Below are 19,462 nucleotides of genomic sequence, written 5' to 3'. Positions count from 1 at the left end.
TTTGCGATTAATTATGACGTCACAGCCAATCGTCAGGCGGGACGCATCGACGCTCTAGCCCGCCGTGCTCTCACTGCTCCGCTGCCGCGTAGAGCAGGTCCTCTAGCCCGCGGAGCTGGCAGGCCGCTCACGCCAGCCCCAGATAAGCCCCCAAGTCGAAGTACCGGACCCGGGCTTGGAATTCCGGATATTTGGGCTCCTTGGTTGCAGAGGCACAAGGCGTGCGTGGGAGAAGGGCTCGGGTTCTGTATGCTTAGGTCCAGGGACAGAATAGGAAGGACCCTTCAGTGAGGAGGGAGTTACTCTCTTGCTTTTATTAATACTCTCGTCCCCTTCCCAGCCCTCGACCTCCCGTCCATCATGGACCTCGCCAGCACCTGCTCCAGCTTTCAGTCTGACCTGGATTTCTGTCCGGATTGCGGCTCGGTCCTGCCTCTTCCCGGAGCTCAGGATACGGTCGCGTGTACTCGCTGTGGCTTCTCCATCAACGTGCGAGGTGAGGGGGGCTCGTACGCAGCGGCCCCGGCAGAGGGCCCAGCGTGGAAGGGTCAGAGGCTTTAGGACCTCAAGATCGGTTGGATTGAAGAGGGGGACCCTAAAGCAGGGTATCAGGCACTTTTGGTCTTGGGTCGAAATCTGAAGGGAAGAATATAAGGCCTCCTGGCCAAACCGAGAGGGAGTTGTGGGTGTCAGCCCTCTCCAAACCAACTCTTACTGCCTGCGCAGACTTTGAGGCGAAGGTTGTGAAGACCTCATTTGTGTTCCACAAACTGGGAACAGCCATGCCCGTGTCGATGGAGGAAGGACCTGAGTTCCAGGGACCCGTGGTAAGTGAGTGACATGGAGGACTGGCCCCGTTAGGAGGGTGGGAAAGAAACGAAGGGGGTATTGCACAGATCTGGAGTGTTTTGTACCCAATTCTAAGAGGGAAGAGGGGTCTTTAAAACAGCAGTGTCTGAGGAGTGTGATAGCCTGATGTCTGTGGTCAGTAGGGGGAATTATTAACCCACCAGTTGCTTCCCAGGTTGACAGGCGCTGCTCTCGATGTGGGCACGAGGGAATGGCATACCACACCAGACAGATGCGCTCCGCTGATGAAGGGCAGACCGTCTTCTACACCTGTACCAACTGCAAGTGCGTATCCTTTCCCTCCCCTCCGCCCTTTCTCAGTCTGTTTGCTACCTAAACAAATCCAGCGATTTACCTTTTGTACTGATAAACAGTTGTTTCCTTTGGTCCCATCCCTCATTTCTGTACAGTTCAAGTAATAGGGAGATTTGTGGTCTTGTTTTTTTTTTAATTACACTTTTTTTATCCTTTTTATACCCAGTGAATTAAAGCTTTTAAGATATTTAAAAGGAAAGAAAAAAATACAGAAGGCAAGTATTGCTTGGTGATCAGTGTGTTATGTTGGAATCTTCCACTGCACTCAACTTAGTTTTACTTTGGTGAGAATTACTCTTGAGTGATTTAAAGAACACGGAATAGTTTTAAGAACTCCTCTTTCTCTTTGGTGTTCTGCAGTTTCACTACAATATATCAAGATGTGGCTTCCTTTTATTTATTGTGTTTGGGATTTGTTGGGCTTTCTGAAAGTAAGGATTGATTTTTTTTTCCAGCAACCTTGGAAAATTATCAGCCATATCTTATCGAGTATTGCCTTTCCCCTATGTTCTCAATTCTCACATTCTGGAGCTCTAATTAATTAGTTGTTTATTAGACCTTATCTTCTATCCTCCATTTCTCTCACCCTGTCTTTTATATTTTCCATCTCTTTTTATTCTGCCTCTGGGTAAATTCTTCTGGTCTTTCTTCCGGTTCACTAATTCTGTCTTCAGTTTATTTCAATTATTGTTACTTAAAAAATTTTTTTTGAGTTCTACTTCATTATTTTTCAAATTCCCTCCTCATTTTAATAATTCACACTTATTTAATCATATTTTAAATTGTTCCTTTTATTCTTAAAATATATATTACATTTAAATATACTAAACATGATATTTATATTCTGTCTGCTAATTCTCATACCCACAGTTTTTGTGGGTCTGATGCTGCCATCTGTTATTTCTACTGACTCTCATGGTGCTTCTTTTCTTTTGTGATTTTTGATGATAAGCTCAGATTTTTTAGAATTTGGACTATGGAATTCTTTGAGGCCTGGGGTGAAAGCTGTATTCTTAGCATTTGTGTTTCCTGTTCAGGTGTCTTGAGGTGCTAACAAGCTAGAATCACTTTAAATAAATTTTCAGCTTCATGTTTTTTGGAGCACACAGGTAGTATGAATTTGGACTGCAAATCCAATGTAAAGGCCAGCTTTTGGTTAGAAATTCTCAGGGGAGATTTTTTTTTTCTCCCTCTACCTAGTGAGACAGTCAAATTCCTCTTCTGAAGAGTTGGATTTTTTTTTTTTCTTGTTCCCTTTTATACAAAGAGGTAGCCCTTTGGGGGTCTCAAACTTATTCAGAGTATCTCCTATCAGACATTGTAGGTTTGTCTCTAGTTCACCCATGTGGCTATCAAAACAGCAAGGGCACCATGGTAGCAGGGGCTTCAGTTTTAACTTACCTGTCTAGATTCCTGGTTTTATATCATTTCAGCCAGTGTGAAGGTTGCCTTTACTTTCTTGCCTTCTCACCAATGGATTAAAAATATTTACAGTTAGATGTGCCTTTTGCAAATATTTTTTTCCCAGTCTGACCTATTTGTTTTCTTAACTTTTTATTTTTTTTAATGACCAGAAGTTTTTAATTTTTATGAGTTCTAGTTTATCCTTTTTTCTTTTATGGCTAGTGCTTTTTGTTTTCCTAAGAAATCTTGGCATACTTCATAATTTGCAAGATATATTTTTAATCCCAACATTTTTAGTTGTCTTGAATTTGTGGAGGGTTGTTTAGGGGAACTAGTCCTCCACGGTCATAAATGAAAGTCTTTCTTGATTATTTAATTGATTGTCTTATCTTACACTGCTAGAACTTCTTCGTTGGGTCAATATAACAAGTCCTTTCTTTCTCTATAGGTTCCAGGAGAAGGAAGACTCTTGATTTTTTTCTGAGCGACTCAACAATCTCTCCTTCTCTTCCTTGGAAGGTGAAAGATACTGGGTTCTTAGATCCTTTGTCCATCTCCTGATTGCGGTGTTTTGCTCCCAGAGGAAAAGCAGATCATCATGTGGGGATTACCGTTGTCCCCAGAGTACTCCTACCCTAGTTGAGTTTCCTTTATTAAAGTTATAGTTTTCTATAAGAGCCAGACGTATGTATGTTATTTATAATCTGTCTTCTTCCAAAAGAAATTTTTGTTAGCTTAGAGAGATATATTTTTCCTTTCAACAAATATATCAGCTACAAAAAGAGAATATAAATTAGTACAACAAAAAGAAAAAGAGAAAAAAATAAATAAAACAAAAAAACAAGGAAATAAAAATGGAGCCAGGAATGAGGTTAATATAAAAAGGCATTTATAAGTACTCCCTCATTATCTAAATCTATTTGGTTCCTGAGTTTAGGGAAACAAAGAGTGGGAGTTTGGATAGTGGGAGGTTCAACAGAAAACTTAACCAGATTCAGTTGATATGTAAGTCTGGACAATAAAACAATCTGACACTCAGAGATACAGGTGGACACTTTGGAAATTTTTTTTATTGCTCTTGAGATAAATGTAATATATGTATATATATTTTACATTGTAATAGATTCATATATAGAAAGGTAGAAAGAAAAAAGTAAAACTCAAAAGGAATCCCATTCCACAGAGATACTTGGGGTTTTTTTTTAATGGGATTTACTATACATGCTGAGTTGTATCTTGCTTTTTTCAGTTCAAACCAGAAACTTAAAAGGGAAGCAAATGCTTAGTCCAGACACAATAAACATTCAAATTTCAGTCTGGGAATGCTGATTCCTGCATTCCTTGGTTTAAATGGCGACCAAGAGGTGATGGTAACGATCATCTTGTAATTGTGCGGCCCTTTATATATTGCGAGCTCTCTAACATACACTGTCTTGTTTGATCCCACAGCAACGTGGAGGGATGGGCAGGGCAGTTTTCTCCACTGTATGTTTGAACAGTTCTCCTGCCTCACTCCTGAAATCTAAAACAAATCTGTTCATGTATCTACCCAGCTTTAAGCCTTTCACCGACTGGATAAAGTGCAAGTTTCTTAGCAAAGCATACAGGGCGTCTTATATAACCACGCCCACCTGTCAATCACCATTTGGAACTCCCCTTACATCCCTTCAGTATTAAACTGCATTTCCTTCAGTGCGCACAACTACGACTTCGTAAGCTGCTTTCTTTACCTAAAAAACCCATTTGTCTGCCTTCCTGTTCTCTTTTTGCCACTCTTGTGCTCCCTGAGAAACAAACACATATTTTTATCTTATAAACTGGCCTATATTGTAACTTGTGACAATTTCTGTGCTTAATCTTACTCATCTCCACCCCAGAGCAAGGGTAGGCAGTATGTAACTAAATTCAGTTTCATAGATGAGACTTACATCTATGTTAATATTCCAATGTCTTATATTTCTGTTAGTATTTATGCCAGTCTTTCCCATTAGACTGGGAGCTAAAACGCAGGGTGTGAGTGTTTTATGCTCCTCCATCTTCAAGTTACAGCACAGTGAAAGGAAAAAATCCAAGTTGAAGACGCATTAAGCGCCCTGCTCGAACACCTACAGGCACAGGGCGAGGATTAAAACCCAGATTCTTTTTTTTTTTATAAATTTGTTTATTTTTAAAATTTTATTTTTGGCTGCATACAGTATTTGTTTTGCTCTTTTTGGCTGCGTTTGGTCTTCGTTGCTGCGCTCGGGCTTTCTTTAGTTGCAGCGAGCGGGGGCTACTCTTCGTTGCAGTGTATGGGCTTCTCATTGCGGTGGCTTCTCTTGTTGAGGAGCACGGGCTCTAGGCATGCAGACTCAGTAGGCGTGCAGGCTCAGTAGTTGTGGTGCACAGGTTTCGTTGCTCCGCGGCATGTGGGATCTTCGCGGACCAGGGCTACGAACCCGTGTCTCCTGCATTGGCAATGCGGATTTTTAACCACTGCGCCACCAGAGGGGCCCAACCCAGATTCCTAATCAAGTGTGTTTCTAACTGCTCCCAGGTCTCGATTCTTTAATTCCCAAACGAAACAATAAGAAAACGAAGCTAGGCCGTGGTAGGATCATTATTATTGCCCCTTTGTTTTCTCGGCGCTCCCACACAGCCAAGGGATGGGGGTGGGATGGACTCAGCTACTGGACATCTGAACCACGTGCGGTAACCAGGCTGCAGCGCCAAGCCCAACTCTACCCTCCTTGACCGCAGGTTCCAGCTCAATCTCTGTGGCGCATGCGCGTGCTGCACTTGCTCGCTCCGCCCCTGCTTCCACATCGCAGTGACGCCCCTTCCGCCAAAGTTGTGTAGCCTTCTTGCGGCGCCTGCGCACTGTCGCATTACGGCGGAACTAATCCGGCGACCTTGAGCTTAGACACATTTAGTGCCAGGAAGGGAAAAGGGGGACCACAGAATGCGTCACACACCCGGAAGCGGAGATCCGGAAGTGGGGTTGGACAGGTTATCCCCAGGGGTGGGGCAGCGGAGGCCCAGGAAGAGGGGGAAAAAAGAAGGTGGAGGATCCTGGCTACTAATCTGAATCCGATACCGATTGTCTTAGACCTCAGAGACACAGAAAAGACAGAAGGGTGCCTCATCCCCCTTCCTCCCCTCCTCCCTCTCTTCAGCCTTAGCCATGGCGGAGGCAGGGGCCGGGCTGAGTGAGACCGTCACTGAGACAACGGTTACCGTGACAACCGAGCCCGTGAGAAAGGCGGGGGGCGGTGCTGTTTAGGGGTTGGGGAGATACCGGGAGGGAAGGGATAGCGCTTTGGAGAGTTGCTGGAGGGGCTGGGCCTGGGGATATGGGAGGAAGTGGGGTTGGGAGAATCTCAAGGTATTGGGAGATTTGGGGTGTGTCAGAGTTGGTGCAGAAGGCTGGTCAAGAGACCAGCAATAGAGTTAGGATATAGGTGATGCTTCTTGGAGTGGTGGTGTGTATAAGTAATGAAAAAACGGGAATTTGGAGATTAAGGAGCAAGGGATGTGCTGGGGGTAAATGAAGGGCTGTGTGAGAAAGCATGGTTGGAGGCCAGCTGCAGGGGAATTTGACTGGAACCATACTTATCAGTAAATATTTGTTGAAGGAATGATTGTAAAAGGAAGCAGAGGGAATGAGGGAACAAGAAAAGGGAGATGAAGATAGTATTTTGAAAAATCAGAGGAGATATAAATAGAGAAAAATGTAGTATTTTTGCAAAAACAACTTAAGCTGCCTTCAAAGGGAGAAGGTTGTGTTGGGTTTAATAACCCTTGGACTAAGGGAGTTTAGAGTAATAGTTACTAGAGATGCCAGGATGCTGGGGAATAGGTTTCTCTGTATACTAGTGGTTACCAAGAACGGGAAATAATACTTCATGATTCCTCAAGGGACTCCCTGAGGCCAAAAATCTGTTCTATTTTATCTTCTCCCAGCCCTCAGCTCCTCTGGCACTATGTCTGATCCTGATTGAGTGGGGGAAGGGAAGAGAGGAGGCCCCCGGGAGGAAGTGGGAAAGGTTAATAGGAGGGGACTAGCTAGGTATGGCCATCCTTCTTAACGTTCCAGGAGAACCGGAGCCTAACCATCAAACTTCGGAAACGGAAACCAGAGAAAAAGGTGGAATGGACGAGTGACACTGTGGACAACGAACACATGGGCCGCCGCTCATCAAAATGTGAGTAATTGTTGGCCCACAGTAACCCTGGAGTCCTGGCTCCCCTCAGCATGTCTTCTGCCTTCTTACATTCACTGACCTTCCCGAAGCCCCCAGATGCTCACAATCCTGTGGCTGTCCTGGTGGTTCTCCGGTATCAGGGAGAGAAGGTTAAGGTTAGAGGAACAGAGGTAGGGAGAGGCTTGAATTGGGATGTGCCAAGGCTTAAAGTCAAGAGGTATCTGAGGTGGGAGAAGTGGAGCTTCGGATTCCTGGCTGGAAAGGACGAGGGAGTTGGGTGTCTGAGTCCCAGGGTGTGGGCCTGGGGAAGTTGGTTCCTGGAAGGTAGGAGGAGAAAATGGTGAAAGTAGGGATTTTTACTGAGATCCAATGGGAATGGAACTGATGCTCCATCTTATCTCTTCCTCCTTTTTAACTGGGCTCCTCCCTCCAAATCCAGGCTGCTGTATTTATGAGAAACCTCGGGCCTTTGGCGAGAGCTCCACGGAGAGTGACGAGGAGGAAGAGGAGGGCTGTGGTCATACACACTGTGTACGGGGCCACCGCAAAGGACGGCGTCATTCAACCCCGGGACCAAGCCCCACCACCCCTCCCCAGCCTCCTGACCCCTCCCAGCCCCCTCCAGGGCCAATGCAGCACTAATTCCTCTCTGCCCCACCATTCCTGTGTCTGTCTGGCCCTGAATGTATTCATGTGGCTACTCGGGGACTTAACCCATGGTTTGGTCCCTTCTCCAGCCCCCTCCTCCCCTCTCCTCTGCCTGATAGAGGGAAGAGGGGGAGGAGGGTGGACAGAGATCCTGGAATTCTGACTTGCTGCTATTCCAGAACCCAGGCTTCTGGGTTCCCCCAGCCCTCATTTCTGCCTCCTCTCTTCAGGGATCCAGGCATCTTGGTCCCAGTCTTTTCCCTTTGTTCTCACTGCCAAACTACCTGTCCTGTGATCTAATTATCTTGGCCCCTTGCACTCTCTACTTGAGTTCCAAACAGTTAAATTGGGTTTCCAACAGCCCCAGCTTTCACTGCCAGGGTCCTAGTCAGATTCCAGGCAATCTTGCCCCAGCTATGCTTGTTAATCCTGGCTTAGAGCTTTTCCACTAATGTATTTATGTCATCCTAACTCTTAGTCCTTGCCTGTGGGATGTGAGGTCTTATGTGAGACCTCAGGGCTCCTAGCCCTTTCCCTCCTCTCCTGCCCACTCCCGTCATGCCCTTAAGAGGAGTTAGGAGAGAGAGAGGTCTTTGTCATTCTCACCTTGGGAGAATGGGAAATGGAAAAAGAAATAGTCATGTCTTCTCCCCTCACCATTCTCGTGTGACTTAGGGTTTCTGACAAAGCTGGCTTCAAGACTGGTCACTTAGAGCCAACTATCTCCTCAGCCTTTGGTCTTCCAGCTTAGGAGACAGATCCAACACGGTCCCAGGGGCCTGCGTCCCTGGGAGAGGAAGGAACAGGGAGGGAGCAGAGATGTACTCTCACCCCTTCCTTCCTAGGCTTTGATGTCTCTGCCAGCCCAGATGTCCTGGCCTTCCCCACCCCTTACTGGGATCTAGATATCATTTTCCAGGCCTCTAGCCATGCACAGTTGCAGAGATCAGTCAAATCCATACTACCACTGAGATCTCATTTATTGCCACAGATGCACAAAATAAATAACGCAACATCACAAAATGTGTTAAATACGGGCCCATTTATACATATGGGGAAAGAAGTGAGGCTATATACAAGGGTGAATTTGGGGTGTCTGGGCCATTCCCAGGTTGAGGAAAGGAGAGGTAGCACCATTGGTTGCTTGTTGTATGTGCAGGGGGGAGGTTTTAGGAAGGTTCTTAATGGGAAAAGGCTGTAAGCATAGAAAGCCGCCATGGTGGAGTAGAACTGGCCTGCCCCCTTCTCCCCCAAAAAGAGGGCCCTAAGGCCCAGGCCAGAGTCAAGCCTCTTGTTTTGGGGGAGGAGGCTTTTGTTTCTCTTGAGGAGAAACCTCAGAATGGACAAGGCAGGGAAGCCCAACCCTCAGACCTGTGGAGAGGGCACTGGGCCCTTCTTTGCCAGGAGGAGAGGCAGGGGTGGGAGGTAAATGTTTGACAGGCAGGGCCTCTGTGTATTAAACATGGGCCAATTACCAGTACTGATGGGGCAGGACCTGTTCCCCAATTCAGGCCCGGGAAAGATAGAAGGGGAGAGATCCCTTGGGAAGTACTGGGGTAACCAAGGGAGAGAAGCATCCCAAGATTTGGTGGGGGGAGCAGGAATGAATTAAGCTTCGGGCATGGATGCGGAAACTGGAGGCCAGTTGAGGTCCTAACTATCTGGAAGAAAACAGACAATGTAGGTGGAGGGGTGCTTATCAATACACCGGCAATGGGCGTGGACATGATGCCTGGAATGAGTAAGGATTTCCGTGCCCAAGAGGAAGCAGCCTTATTTCTGACCAAGCCAGAATAAGGGTTGTGGGTGAGCTTCTCAGCCTTCCGCTGGCACGAGGCAGAGGGGGACGCGGGGGTCGCAGGTGCACAGCAGCGGGAAGACGCGCTCACCCAGGGGACCGGGCGCCTGGAAGGCGAAGAGCAAGTCCAGGGAACGGCCGTCGTAGAAGGCCACGCGGCCCCGCTGCCAGTCCAAGTCCACGCGGATGCGCCGCGGCTGGGGCCCGGCGCCGCCCAGCGGGGTGGGCTCCGGGGCCGTGAGCGCCCACAGGCGGCCGCCGCGATCCTCCACGGCCCACACAGCCTCCGCGGGACATAGGCCTACTCTGCCCTTGCGTCGCACCGACTCCCCGGCCACGCCCAGGGCATAGCGGCTCTCCCCGTCGTCCTTATCCTCCCCGGAAGAGTCTCCGCGGGAGGCGGTGTCGGCGATCTCCACCTCCCAGCAGTGGCGGCCAGCTCTGAAGCCCTGCGCGCCCAGCACCGCCGGGAGCTGATCGAAGCGCCCCGGGCCGTCGCGGGGTGCGGGTGTCCCCGGTGGGGCCAGTCGGACGCTGCGGCGGTCCGCGGAGACCAGCAAGCGGCGGTGAGCGGTGCCAGGATCCAGGGTCAGGTCGGCTGGAGAGGAGAAAGCAGGGGGAGGACCGTGTGAGCTGGCTTTCCGAATCAGAGGAGGGATAGGATGGAGAGGATGTGCGGAGGGTACACAAGAGGCCCACAGCAGCTCAAAAGGCTGCTGTAGGACCGAAGAGGGTGAAGGCATACGAAGAGCAGGCTTGGGCAAGACCCAGCCTGCGCTGATGGGCCACTTCCTTCTGGAGAATTGGACTTGGAGAAGGACCCTGCTGGCCCAGGGCAGGGGGCACAGCGCAGAGACTGAAGGAGGGGTTGCCCGGGTTTGCGGGCTTGGCGGCAGAGTGAGGCTCGTCTGACTTCTAGGGAGGGTGAGGACTGATACCTCAATCTGCAGCATCTGGGGCGGGGGTGGGGGGGGTGGGAGCTGGGTCAACAGGATGGAGAAGATGGAGCTAAAGAGGAAGACTGATACCAGATACCAGTACCGCACGTGATAGAGGGGAGGGCCAGAGGGAGAAATCCAAGTATCCTGAGAAACCAGCCCACCACCCGCAGGAACAGGTGGGAGTAGACAGGCCTATTTCTATAGGGAGCGCAGGGCAGAGGAGAGAGAAGGTGGTGATAGCCAAAGGGACCAGAAAGAACTAATCATTGGCCTTGTGTGTATGGGATGCTTTGAGGAAAGATTTCTGGATTAGGGGTGCTAGAAGCAATCTGGGTTGGGTGGGATGGTGGGTGACCAAGAGGGCGGAGTACCTTCTCTAGGCAGTTTAAAGAAGGGCAGAGGGCAGCCTTGGAAGTGATGGAAGGAACTCCCCAGAAGCTGCAGAGAAGGCCCAGAGCCTCAGGGGCAAGGAGACGCGGGAATCCTGGGACACTTCTGGAAGGGAGTGATGAGAAGTGGTGGCAGCAGGGATTCCCCAGAAGCAGCTGACCCCCAGGGGTCTGTTGTGTGAGTGTATGAACAGGTAAGAGGAGAGAATAGCTGGAATGTGAGGAATGAAGGATAGACCTTATAGGTTGAATTGTGTTCCCCCCCCCGAAAGTTGTGAAGTCCCCCCAATACCTCAGAATTTGACTGTATTTGGAAATAGAATCTTTACAGAGGTAATCAAGTTAAAATGAGGTCATTAGGGTGGACCCCAATCCAATATATCCAGTGTCCTTATAAAAAGGGGAAATTTGGACCCAAAGACAAGTGTGTATAGAGAGAAGATGCTGTGAAGACAGGGAGATGCCATCCATAGGCCAAGGAACGCCTGAGGCTATCAGAAGCTAGGAGAGAGTCCTGGAACAGAGTCTCCCTCTCAGCCCCCAGAAGGAACCAACAATGTTGACACCTTGACTTCTACCTCTAGAATCATTTAACTTCTGCCTCTAGAACCATGAGACAATAAATTTCTATTGTTTAAGCCACTCGGTGTGCAATGCTTTCCTATGGCAGTCCTAGGAAACTAATACAGACATCAAAAAGGACTTGATCATATTTGAGAGAGAAAAGGGAATAAACTGAAAACAGCCTCTCATTTAGTTCCCTCCCTTGTGCCTTCCTTACCCGTCAGTCTATGAAGCATGTTTTTGACCACTGGGTAATCTTCAGGGAGATCGTCCTCTGAGTTAGATGACTTGGGAGTTGGGGCATCAAACCTGGATAGATGAGGGAGAAGGGTCAGGAAATTGGTAGACACCCTCTGCCCTCTGATGTCCCCACCTCTATCCCACTCACACCTCTGGAGCAGAAAAGGGTGAGGCCACACCCACAAAACCTGTCTGTGAGTGGGGACAAAGGTGTGGCTCCTGTAAGAAGATGGACGTGGCAGCTGATAGTGGAAAAGAAAAAACAGTAAACATGGAACTCACCTTCTCCATGTCTTCTTCGTATCCTGGGGTGGGCAGAAAAAAACATGGATGTGAGCTCTGGGCTTCATACTGTGGGGAGCTCTTCCCCCACCTCCTCAGGTAGCTGGGTCTGATTTGGTGAGGTCCCTCCTCGCATCTCCGACTGATCTCACCTCTTTATCCCCTGTGCTCCCTTTTCCTCTCATTCTCCCCCTTCCCTTTTCATGACCTTTCCTTCCTCTCAGGCACCACTTTCTCATCCTCCTAACTCCACCCCTACCGTCCTCCTCCCTTTGCCGTGCCGCAAAGCCTCTCAGTTCCCCTTCCCCAGCCTCATCCAGGCTTTTTTCTTGCCCCCAGAGTCCTCACCGTTCCCTGTTTCCTCCCAGCCCGCCCCCCTTCCCTTTCTCAGTGGCCCCCATCCTTATCCACCTTACTGAGGGTGTATCCCAGATAAACATCCCCCGCCTCCTCCATCACACAGACCAAACACATACTTAGAGTCCTTAGGCTAAGAGTTCATTTATAAAATCCTTATAATAAAGCTGCTTCCCCTCTTGCCATAAAAGCCCAGTGTCGTTTATAGGGCCCTTTGTTCTGTGTCTCTCTACCCTGACCAAGGAAGCAGCTGGACTTGGATGTGTCCCAGAAGGCCCAGCAGATCTGCAGGGTACCATGAGAGCCAGGAGAGGGCGCTGGATGCTCCCCATCCAAAAACTAGGATTCCCTCTTCCGGCTTCGCAGTCTAGTGGGAAAGACTGGGGCAGACCCGTAGGGTGGTGAAGGGGAGAGAGGAAAGGCAATTTGCCTAATTATGCCAATTACACCTAGACTAGGTATATGTAGACTTCAAAGGGTGGAAGCAAGACTCGAGACCAGCTCGGCTGCTGGCGAGAAGCCAGGCGGGAATGCGGGGCGCCTGGGGGTCGGCAAGGGAATGGGGTTGGTTGACGGCCAAAGAGTCAGGGCCCAGGAGGGACGCGGGAGGCTGGGTGGGTGGGTGATCAGGATGGGATGTGGAGAGGAGCCAGAGGTCCCAACGTCTGTTTTCCCGGACCTTGCCGCCACCCGTGGCCGCCTCTGCCTGGGGCCCTGGGAGGAGCGGAGGATAACAATAACAACACAGCAAGGCCCAGGCCGGAGCCCGGGGACCCACCCCACGACACGGCAGGGGAGTTTGGATCTGCCTCCCTCCCTTCTTCCCAACTTGTGACAGCCGCCTCCTTCCCCGCCCCTCCACTCCAGCTTTTTGTCCATCCTCCCTCCTGCTTCTCCTCCGCTGGGCGAATTCTGCTCTCCCTCACCAACCTCCCAGGCACCCAGCACCCTCCCCTCCGCCTGGCCTCCGCCTCCGGGGCGCCTAGCGGCGTCTTTTCCCAGCCTCCCAGTTCCCGCGCTCTTCGCCGGGCCTTAGGGGTCTCCTCCTGTTGTGTCTGGTGCCCCAACCCCTTCCCTCCAGCCCCTCTCCCAAGACTCAGGCATCCGTCCAGCTTCGCTCTGGGCAAAGCGTCAACTCCCTCCCGGCATCTCTCACTTGACAGCTGCCGCCCCCCCGTCCTCTGCTTTTCTTTCCCCAGCTCCATCTTTTGCCTAAACTTCGAGAAGGGCCCCAGTTCGGGAGGTGACATTCCCCGCTTCCCCAGGGAGCCCGCGGATGGCCCCTTCGGCCGACAGCTGCGGACTCGCGAAGCGCACCCCTGCCTCACCTCTCCGTGCGAGGCCAGGCAGCCCATGGTGGGGATGCGGCCCCCTCGGCGTTTCCCAGTTCGGGCCCCGGGCTCGGCCAGCTTCTCCCGCAGCTCGCGGCTGATCCGCACTTCCACCGCCAGCCGCACGTTAGACCTCAGGCTGCGGCGGGGGCACGGCCGGCCGCAGCACGGGCAGGCGGTGGGGGGCGCCTCGGAGCCGGGGGGCGGCGGGGTCCCCCAGCGGCGGTCCAGGCACGCGCGGCAGAAGCTGTGCTCACACGCCAGGAGCACCGGGTCCTCGAAGAGGCTCCCGCACAGAGGGCACGTCGCTAGCTGCTCCAGGCGCTGCACCAGTCCCCGGCCCAGCGGCTCGGATATCTCCATGGGGAGCCAGCGTCCGGGCGCCGTCCCTTCCGCGACCACCTTCGGGCTACTCAGGTGGCTGAGCGCCTCTGCTGCTGGTTGCGTCGCTGCCCCTCTCTCCGCCTCCCACATTAACTTTCTGACGCTTTCTGGCGCTCTCCTGGAATCGCCTCTCCCTTCTACCAGTCTGTCTCCACCAATCTCCTCACTACGTCAGGCTTTATAGGGAGGGAGGAGGCCCCTGCGGGAGGTAAACATCAGGGCTTGCGTAACACCCCATCTGGTTCTCCCGCTTCCCCGTGAGGTTTGGAGGAGGAGGGTGGAAGGGACATCTAGGTCTCGAGCCAAGGAGGTGTTCGCTAGGGGGCGCTCTGGGGGCAAGGTATCAAGGTGTGGGGTGGGTAGCCCCCGTCACCCCCCCCCGAATTGCTCGAATCTCGCCTCCCCCTTGGCCTGCTGTGTACAGGTGGGCAGGGCGCCCCGGCTCGCTTTTGGCATGTGTGCCCACATCGCCAGGGTATGTCATTCTAGGTGGCTGGCACACCTACATCTGGGGGCCTGGGGCCAGGAAGCAGGGATCCTGGTTTGTGCGGCTTTGGCAGGCCTCTGAGTGTTGGTGTGTGGCTGGCATTCCAGAGGCCTCTCTCCTCTCCATCTTTCTGCCTTACCTATTAAGGGCTTGAGGACACTGAAGCTGTGGGGTAAGTGGTGGAGAGCAGGCGCCCACACCCCCACCTCAAGGAGTCAGCGTAGGGTTCTCTCAGCTGTACCTCTGGCTGGCTCCCATGGCCTCCCTTGTTTCTTCCTATGTCTCTCTTTCTAGTTGTCTGTCTCTCTTTTCTCTGTGTATGTTTTTATTTCCACTTTTCTCTTTCTCTCCTTCTTTGGCATGTACCCAAAGGTTGTCTATTTTCACTCTTTTGGTCAACTGAGGCCCAGAGACCTGGCACTGTCAAGGTCACACAGTAGGGGAATGACCTGAAGTGGAACCATACCCAGATCTTCTGATTCATGGCCTTGCTGTGATTCCACCCTGCCGCTCTTTAATTTCAGATTCCTAGAACTCCCTTCTACTTTCTGATTTTTTTTTTCCGGAATTTTCCTCATGCCCTCTTCCCTCACCTCCATCTCTCTGTCTCTTTCCTCCTTTCCTCTCCTCTTCCCTCCTTTCCTTCCTTCCTCCTTGCTCCCTCTTCTTCCTAGTTCCTCCACCTCTCTCACGCTAGGCCTTTCTGTCTGGTACCCCTGTGCAGTTGTGAATAAGTAAACATTCAGATGTCTACAACTATGATCACACACACTGTTGTACAAACATGCGTGTGCATCCAGCAATGTCTAAATGCCCCAAAATGCACAAATAGGCAGATACTTTCATATAATGCAAAATCACAGATATGCCCAAATAGTCTCATACACACTGAATATCACTGGGACGGACATCCAGGATTATTTAGGGACAGATAGACGTACTCAAAGAACACATGCAAAGAGACACTCTGTCATTAGTTTTATTGTCAATTAGAACAGCAATACAACAACAATAAGTCTTTATGAAGCAGCAGCATGTTATTAGGCAACTCCTCCAGGCATCCTTCTCTCCCCTACTTATCAGGGAGACACTCAAACATGACACCCTGATAAACAAAGTACACAAATCAACACACTCATCTTGGAAAAACCTCCCAGCTCCATGCTCATCAAACACACAGCTATCCAAGAAAAAGACTTCAGATATGACCAAAGTCTATTTTGTAAAATGGACATCCATGTAATGATAGGTAGAATAAAGGTCCCCCAGAGATGTCTATGTCCTAATTCCTGGAACCTGTGAACATGTTACCTTACATGGCAAATGGGAATTAAGCTTGCAGATGGAATTAAGGTTGCTAATCAGTTGAGTTTAAAGCAGGGAGATTATTCTAGATTATCCAAGCGTCCTTAAAAGTGGAGGACAGGGACTTCCCTGGCGGTCCAGCAGTTAAGACTCCACACTTTCGCTGCAGGGGGGCGCTGGTTGGATCCCTGGTCGGGGAAATAAGATCCCACATGCTGTGTGGTGAGCCAAAGAAAAAAAAGAAAAAAGTGGAGGACAGAAGCGGAAGAAGACAACCAGAGAGATAGAAGCTTATCTCTCAGCCTGACATTGCTGGCTTTGAAGACTGAGGATGGGGGGTCATGAGCAAAGGAAGTGGGTGGCCACTAGAAGCTGGAGAAGGCTAGGAGATGGATTACAGATGGAATCCAGTCCCGCCGACAGGGCTTGATTTTAGCCCTGTAAATCCTATTTTAGACTTCTGAACTACAGAACTATAAGATAATAAATGTGTGTTGTTTCTCAGATTTCAAACAAAAGTTTGTGATAATTTGTTACAGCAGCAAATAGGAAACTAATACACATGCTTTCCCTTTCTCCCTCAGTCTCTGGCCCTTTGGGACTGTATGCACTTGTTTTTGCCCCTTCCAGTTTGTCACGTTTTTCGGATTTCTCTGCCTCTCTGGGCTTTCTTGTCTGTCCCCTTCTGTCTCTCTGTCTCTGTCTCTCTCTCTTTCTTTTTTTTTTTTTGGACTGCTTCATTTTCTTGGCTCTATCCCCACCCCAAGTCCTCTTGGACATTGGGTTCTTTCTGGATCTGGGCCTGGAATATCAGAGAAATGCCTCTGAGTCTCATCAGGAACCTTGTATCGTCACCAATCCAAGAGCCTTTCTATGACCTTCAAGTCCTAGTCGATGGTTCACATCCTTAGTTGCACATTAAAGTCATTGGGGGAACTTTTAAACTCCTGATGCCCAGGAGACACCTCAGATCAATTAAACAGAATCTCTGGGGATGGGTCCCAGGAATCAGGAGTTTTAAAAGCTCTCCAGGTGATTCCAATGTTTAACCAAGGGGAGACCCACTGTCTTACATGTTGAGGTTACAGGTGGACCTTCCCCTCCCCCTTTTGCTCCTTATGCTTTACCTGCAGTGCCTTATATTTTCTGTTCCTTGAGCATAACAAGACTGACATTACCGCCAGGCCTTTGCACTCATGTTCCTTCCTCTAGCAATATCCGTGGCTGTCTCCACCTTCTCATTCAGGTCTCAGCTCAAAGGTAGCATATTCAGAGAGACTTCTTTCACCACTGTATCTCAAGTAGTTTTCCTCCAAAGTGCTCACTGTCTCTTTACCCAGATATATTGATTCATGGTATTTATCACTATCTGAAATGATCTATTTATCTGGTTTGATCTGTTTCCATCCAACAGAAGGTAGCTTTATAGGAACAGGAACCTAGCCTGGTCACTGCTGTTTTCCCTGAACCTGGAACCGTGCCTGGCACACAGACGGTCTCCATAAATATATAGCCAGTCATTGAACTGCCCATCACCAACAGGGCAACGCGAAAGGATCTTTTGACTGACTCTGCTTAGATCTTCTAAATGCCAGATACAGATATTCTTTTTATTGTTTTTAGATTTTTGAGTTTTATTTTATTTGTTTTTTATACAGCAGGTTCTTATTAGTTATCTATTTTATACATATTAGTGTATATATGTCAATCCCAATCTCCCAATTCATCCCCCCCCCACCTCTTTCCCCCCTTGGTGTCCATTACAGACACAGATATTCTTACCCTTCTCAATCAACAGTCATTCTTCACTGGCAGACGCCAGGCCCAGTGCTGGGGGATGCTCATATGAAGTGAGACATGGTGTTCAGTCTGGCTCAAGAAGTTCATGATCCAGCTGAAACTTGCGTTCTATAACCAGATGATGAGGATTCCTGCTAAAAATGCTTTAGCTCAGCTTTTAAGCAGTAGTTGCTGTGAGTTCACACTTAATGATTTTAGGACATGTAGTGCAGGGAAAAGGCATTTGGAAACAGACGTTGCCAGGAAATGTCTCACTTCTCATGACTGTCTCCCTCCCTCACCAGAATCTCCATCAACTCTGCACTTGATCCTCTAATTCCCCCTTGGGTTTATTCTATCTCCGGAGAGCTGGGTGGGTGGAGGTGATTTTTAGTGTGTGTTGGCTTGGCTTGGCTTGGCTTGCTCTAGTTGACCGTGACTGGATCCTGCCTCTCTGTTAGCACCACATCTTCTTAATGTAGGTGTCTCCCACATAACTGTTCGCACCTCTTTCCAGCTCTCTCCAGGATGTCTGCTTGTGGTGTTGTGGAATGTTGCAACTAAACACCCATGCATGGCACTGGAGATGCTAGAGGTGCGAAGGCCTTACCTAATCCCCTCATTTCTTTTCCATCGCTTCCTTTTTTTCTCTCTTTTTGTTTATTCTTCAGTTTATCTCTCCCCATATCAGTCACATCCCCATCTTTTTAAACAGCCTACAAGTCTTGGGACTTCCCTGGTGGTCCAGTGGGTAAGCCTCTGTGCTCCCAATGCAGGGGGCCTGGGTTCTATCCCTGGCCAGGAAACTAGATCCCGCGTGCTGCAACTAAGACCCGGCGCAGCCAAATAAATAAATATTTTAAAAGGTAATAATAAAGAGCCTACAAGTCTTTGGGAGCCTTGGAGAGGGAGAGGTAGATATGAAAAGGTGTTTGGGAGACTGATGACAAGCCAACCAAGGTCCCTGCCCTTAGGAAGTATGATAAGGCAGGTAAAGTGTATCCATCATCATCCAAAATCTGCCATTACTGAATCAGGGAGTGGGATGAGGCAAACAAGGTATATCTATCATCAACCAAGATATGTCATTACCAAATTGCAAAGGTGTGCTGAGGGGAGAAGAGTGAGTGGAGGATTATGTTTACAGATCAGAGAATGAGTGAAAACGATTTCAGGAAGACTTCCTGGAGGAGGTGGCTTATAAATGAAGGATGGGTTGGGTTGAGCAGGAGACAAATGAAAAAGCCTGAACAAAGAATGTGAAGCATCTTTGGGGAAAAAACTGGAAGTGGGAAAAGAGGCCCAGGGGTAAGAAGCACAAATGAAGGAGACCATTACTCTTTCTCAATTCCCACTTACTCTTCCCCTTCCCAAAGATTTTCTTCGAATTCGATTGCTTCCAGAAAGACTCTTTTTTTAAAAAGACTGCTGTTTACAATGTGCTTTAACAGAACTGAAAGTCCTAATAGAGCACAGCTCTATTAGGAATAGGAATAGGAATATTTCCTGTTCAAGGGCTCCAGGAACTCTGGGTAAAACACCCCCTGATGCTCAGGGCAGCTTCAGGAAGGGTGAACTTAAGATAGAGATAGACGACGAGGATTTGACCAGATTAACCAAACAATCCTGATGCTCAAAAATGTGACCAAGGTTATATAGGACTGTCATCTTTATTGCCTGGTCTCTTGTTTAACCTTTTAACAGCTGCGGGGTTGAGAGTCCAGCCATTTTACAGTGAGGAGTCGGATTCCAGCACGGTAAGGGATTTGCCTGGGCTCAAACAGCTGGTTAGAGGCAGAGCCAGGACTGAAATGCAGATCTACTGCCTCCAAATTCTGTGCTCTTTCCCTTAAAAATTACTTCGTCTCTTCTGAGACTTTATTTTCCCTCCTGTAAGCCTCCCTTGTCCCTCTCCCTTTAAATCCCTGCTTAAGGCTAACAGTTTCTCCAAGATGTTGCCCCTCCTCAAGTTCATTCTGGATACTCATTTATTCTCCTTCCTTCTGACAACCCCCATCAATGTCACTGACATTACTTTATCTATCCTTTAAATTCCCCCTTAAACATTTGCTAATCATTCTTCTCTTCTCAGTGCTCCCTAAGCCTTCTTATTCCCCCGTCCTTTAGCAGTGTTCCTTTAAGAGCCATGCATTTATTCATCCATTCATTTAATCATTCAAGAGCTATTTACTAAGCACCTACTGT

At 49.2% G+C, this 19,462-nt stretch overlaps 3 protein-coding genes across 4 annotated transcripts; 2 read left to right on the top strand and 1 right to left on the bottom strand.

Annotated features, from left to right (window-relative positions):
• The first annotated feature begins 56 nt into the window (after positions 1 to 56).
• On the top strand, positions 57 to 3,245 carry POLR1H (RNA polymerase I subunit H). Of its 2 annotated transcripts, XM_030849683.3 has the most exons (5): positions 57 to 221; positions 341 to 496; positions 727 to 827; positions 1,025 to 1,134; positions 3,017 to 3,245. In XM_030849683.3, exons 2-5 carry the CDS (start codon positions 361 to 363, stop codon positions 3,039 to 3,041), a joined length of 372 nt encoding a protein of 123 aa, XP_030705543.1. In that variant the 5' UTR covers positions 57 to 221; positions 341 to 360; the 3' UTR covers positions 3,042 to 3,245. The 2 variants fall into 2 exon arrangements, with proteins under 2 accessions (XP_030705543.1, XP_060163656.1); XM_060307673.2 differs by lacking the exon at positions 57 to 221 and having other exon boundaries at positions 230 to 496.
• Positions 3,246 to 5,497: 2,252 nt separating this feature from the next.
• PPP1R11 (protein phosphatase 1 regulatory inhibitor subunit 11) lies at positions 5,498 to 8,432 on the top strand. The gene is made up of 3 exons (XM_030849767.3): positions 5,498 to 5,800; positions 6,644 to 6,752; positions 7,192 to 8,432. Exons 1-3 carry the CDS (start codon positions 5,732 to 5,734, stop codon positions 7,392 to 7,394), a joined length of 381 nt encoding a protein of 126 aa, XP_030705627.1. The 5' UTR covers positions 5,498 to 5,731; the 3' UTR covers positions 7,395 to 8,432.
• On the bottom strand, positions 8,127 to 13,733 carry RNF39 (ring finger protein 39). Its single transcript, XM_030849766.3, has 4 exons — positions 13,300 to 13,733; positions 11,615 to 11,637; positions 11,310 to 11,401; positions 8,127 to 9,796 (listed from the first exon to the last, which is right to left on the bottom strand). Exons 1-4 carry the CDS (start codon positions 13,663 to 13,665, stop codon positions 9,216 to 9,218), a joined length of 1,062 nt encoding a protein of 353 aa, XP_030705626.2. The 5' UTR covers positions 13,666 to 13,733; the 3' UTR covers positions 8,127 to 9,215.
• Positions 13,734 to 19,462: the final 5,729 nt, after the last annotated feature.

The sequence above is a fragment of the Globicephala melas genome, chromosome 11, assembly GCF_963455315.2.
Source record: "Globicephala melas chromosome 11, mGloMel1.2, whole genome shotgun sequence".
Taxonomy (NCBI): Eukaryota; Metazoa; Chordata; class Mammalia; order Artiodactyla; family Delphinidae; genus Globicephala; species Globicephala melas.
Note: the sequence above shows the minus strand (reverse complement) of the source record. Positions and strands in the feature narration are given on the sequence as shown.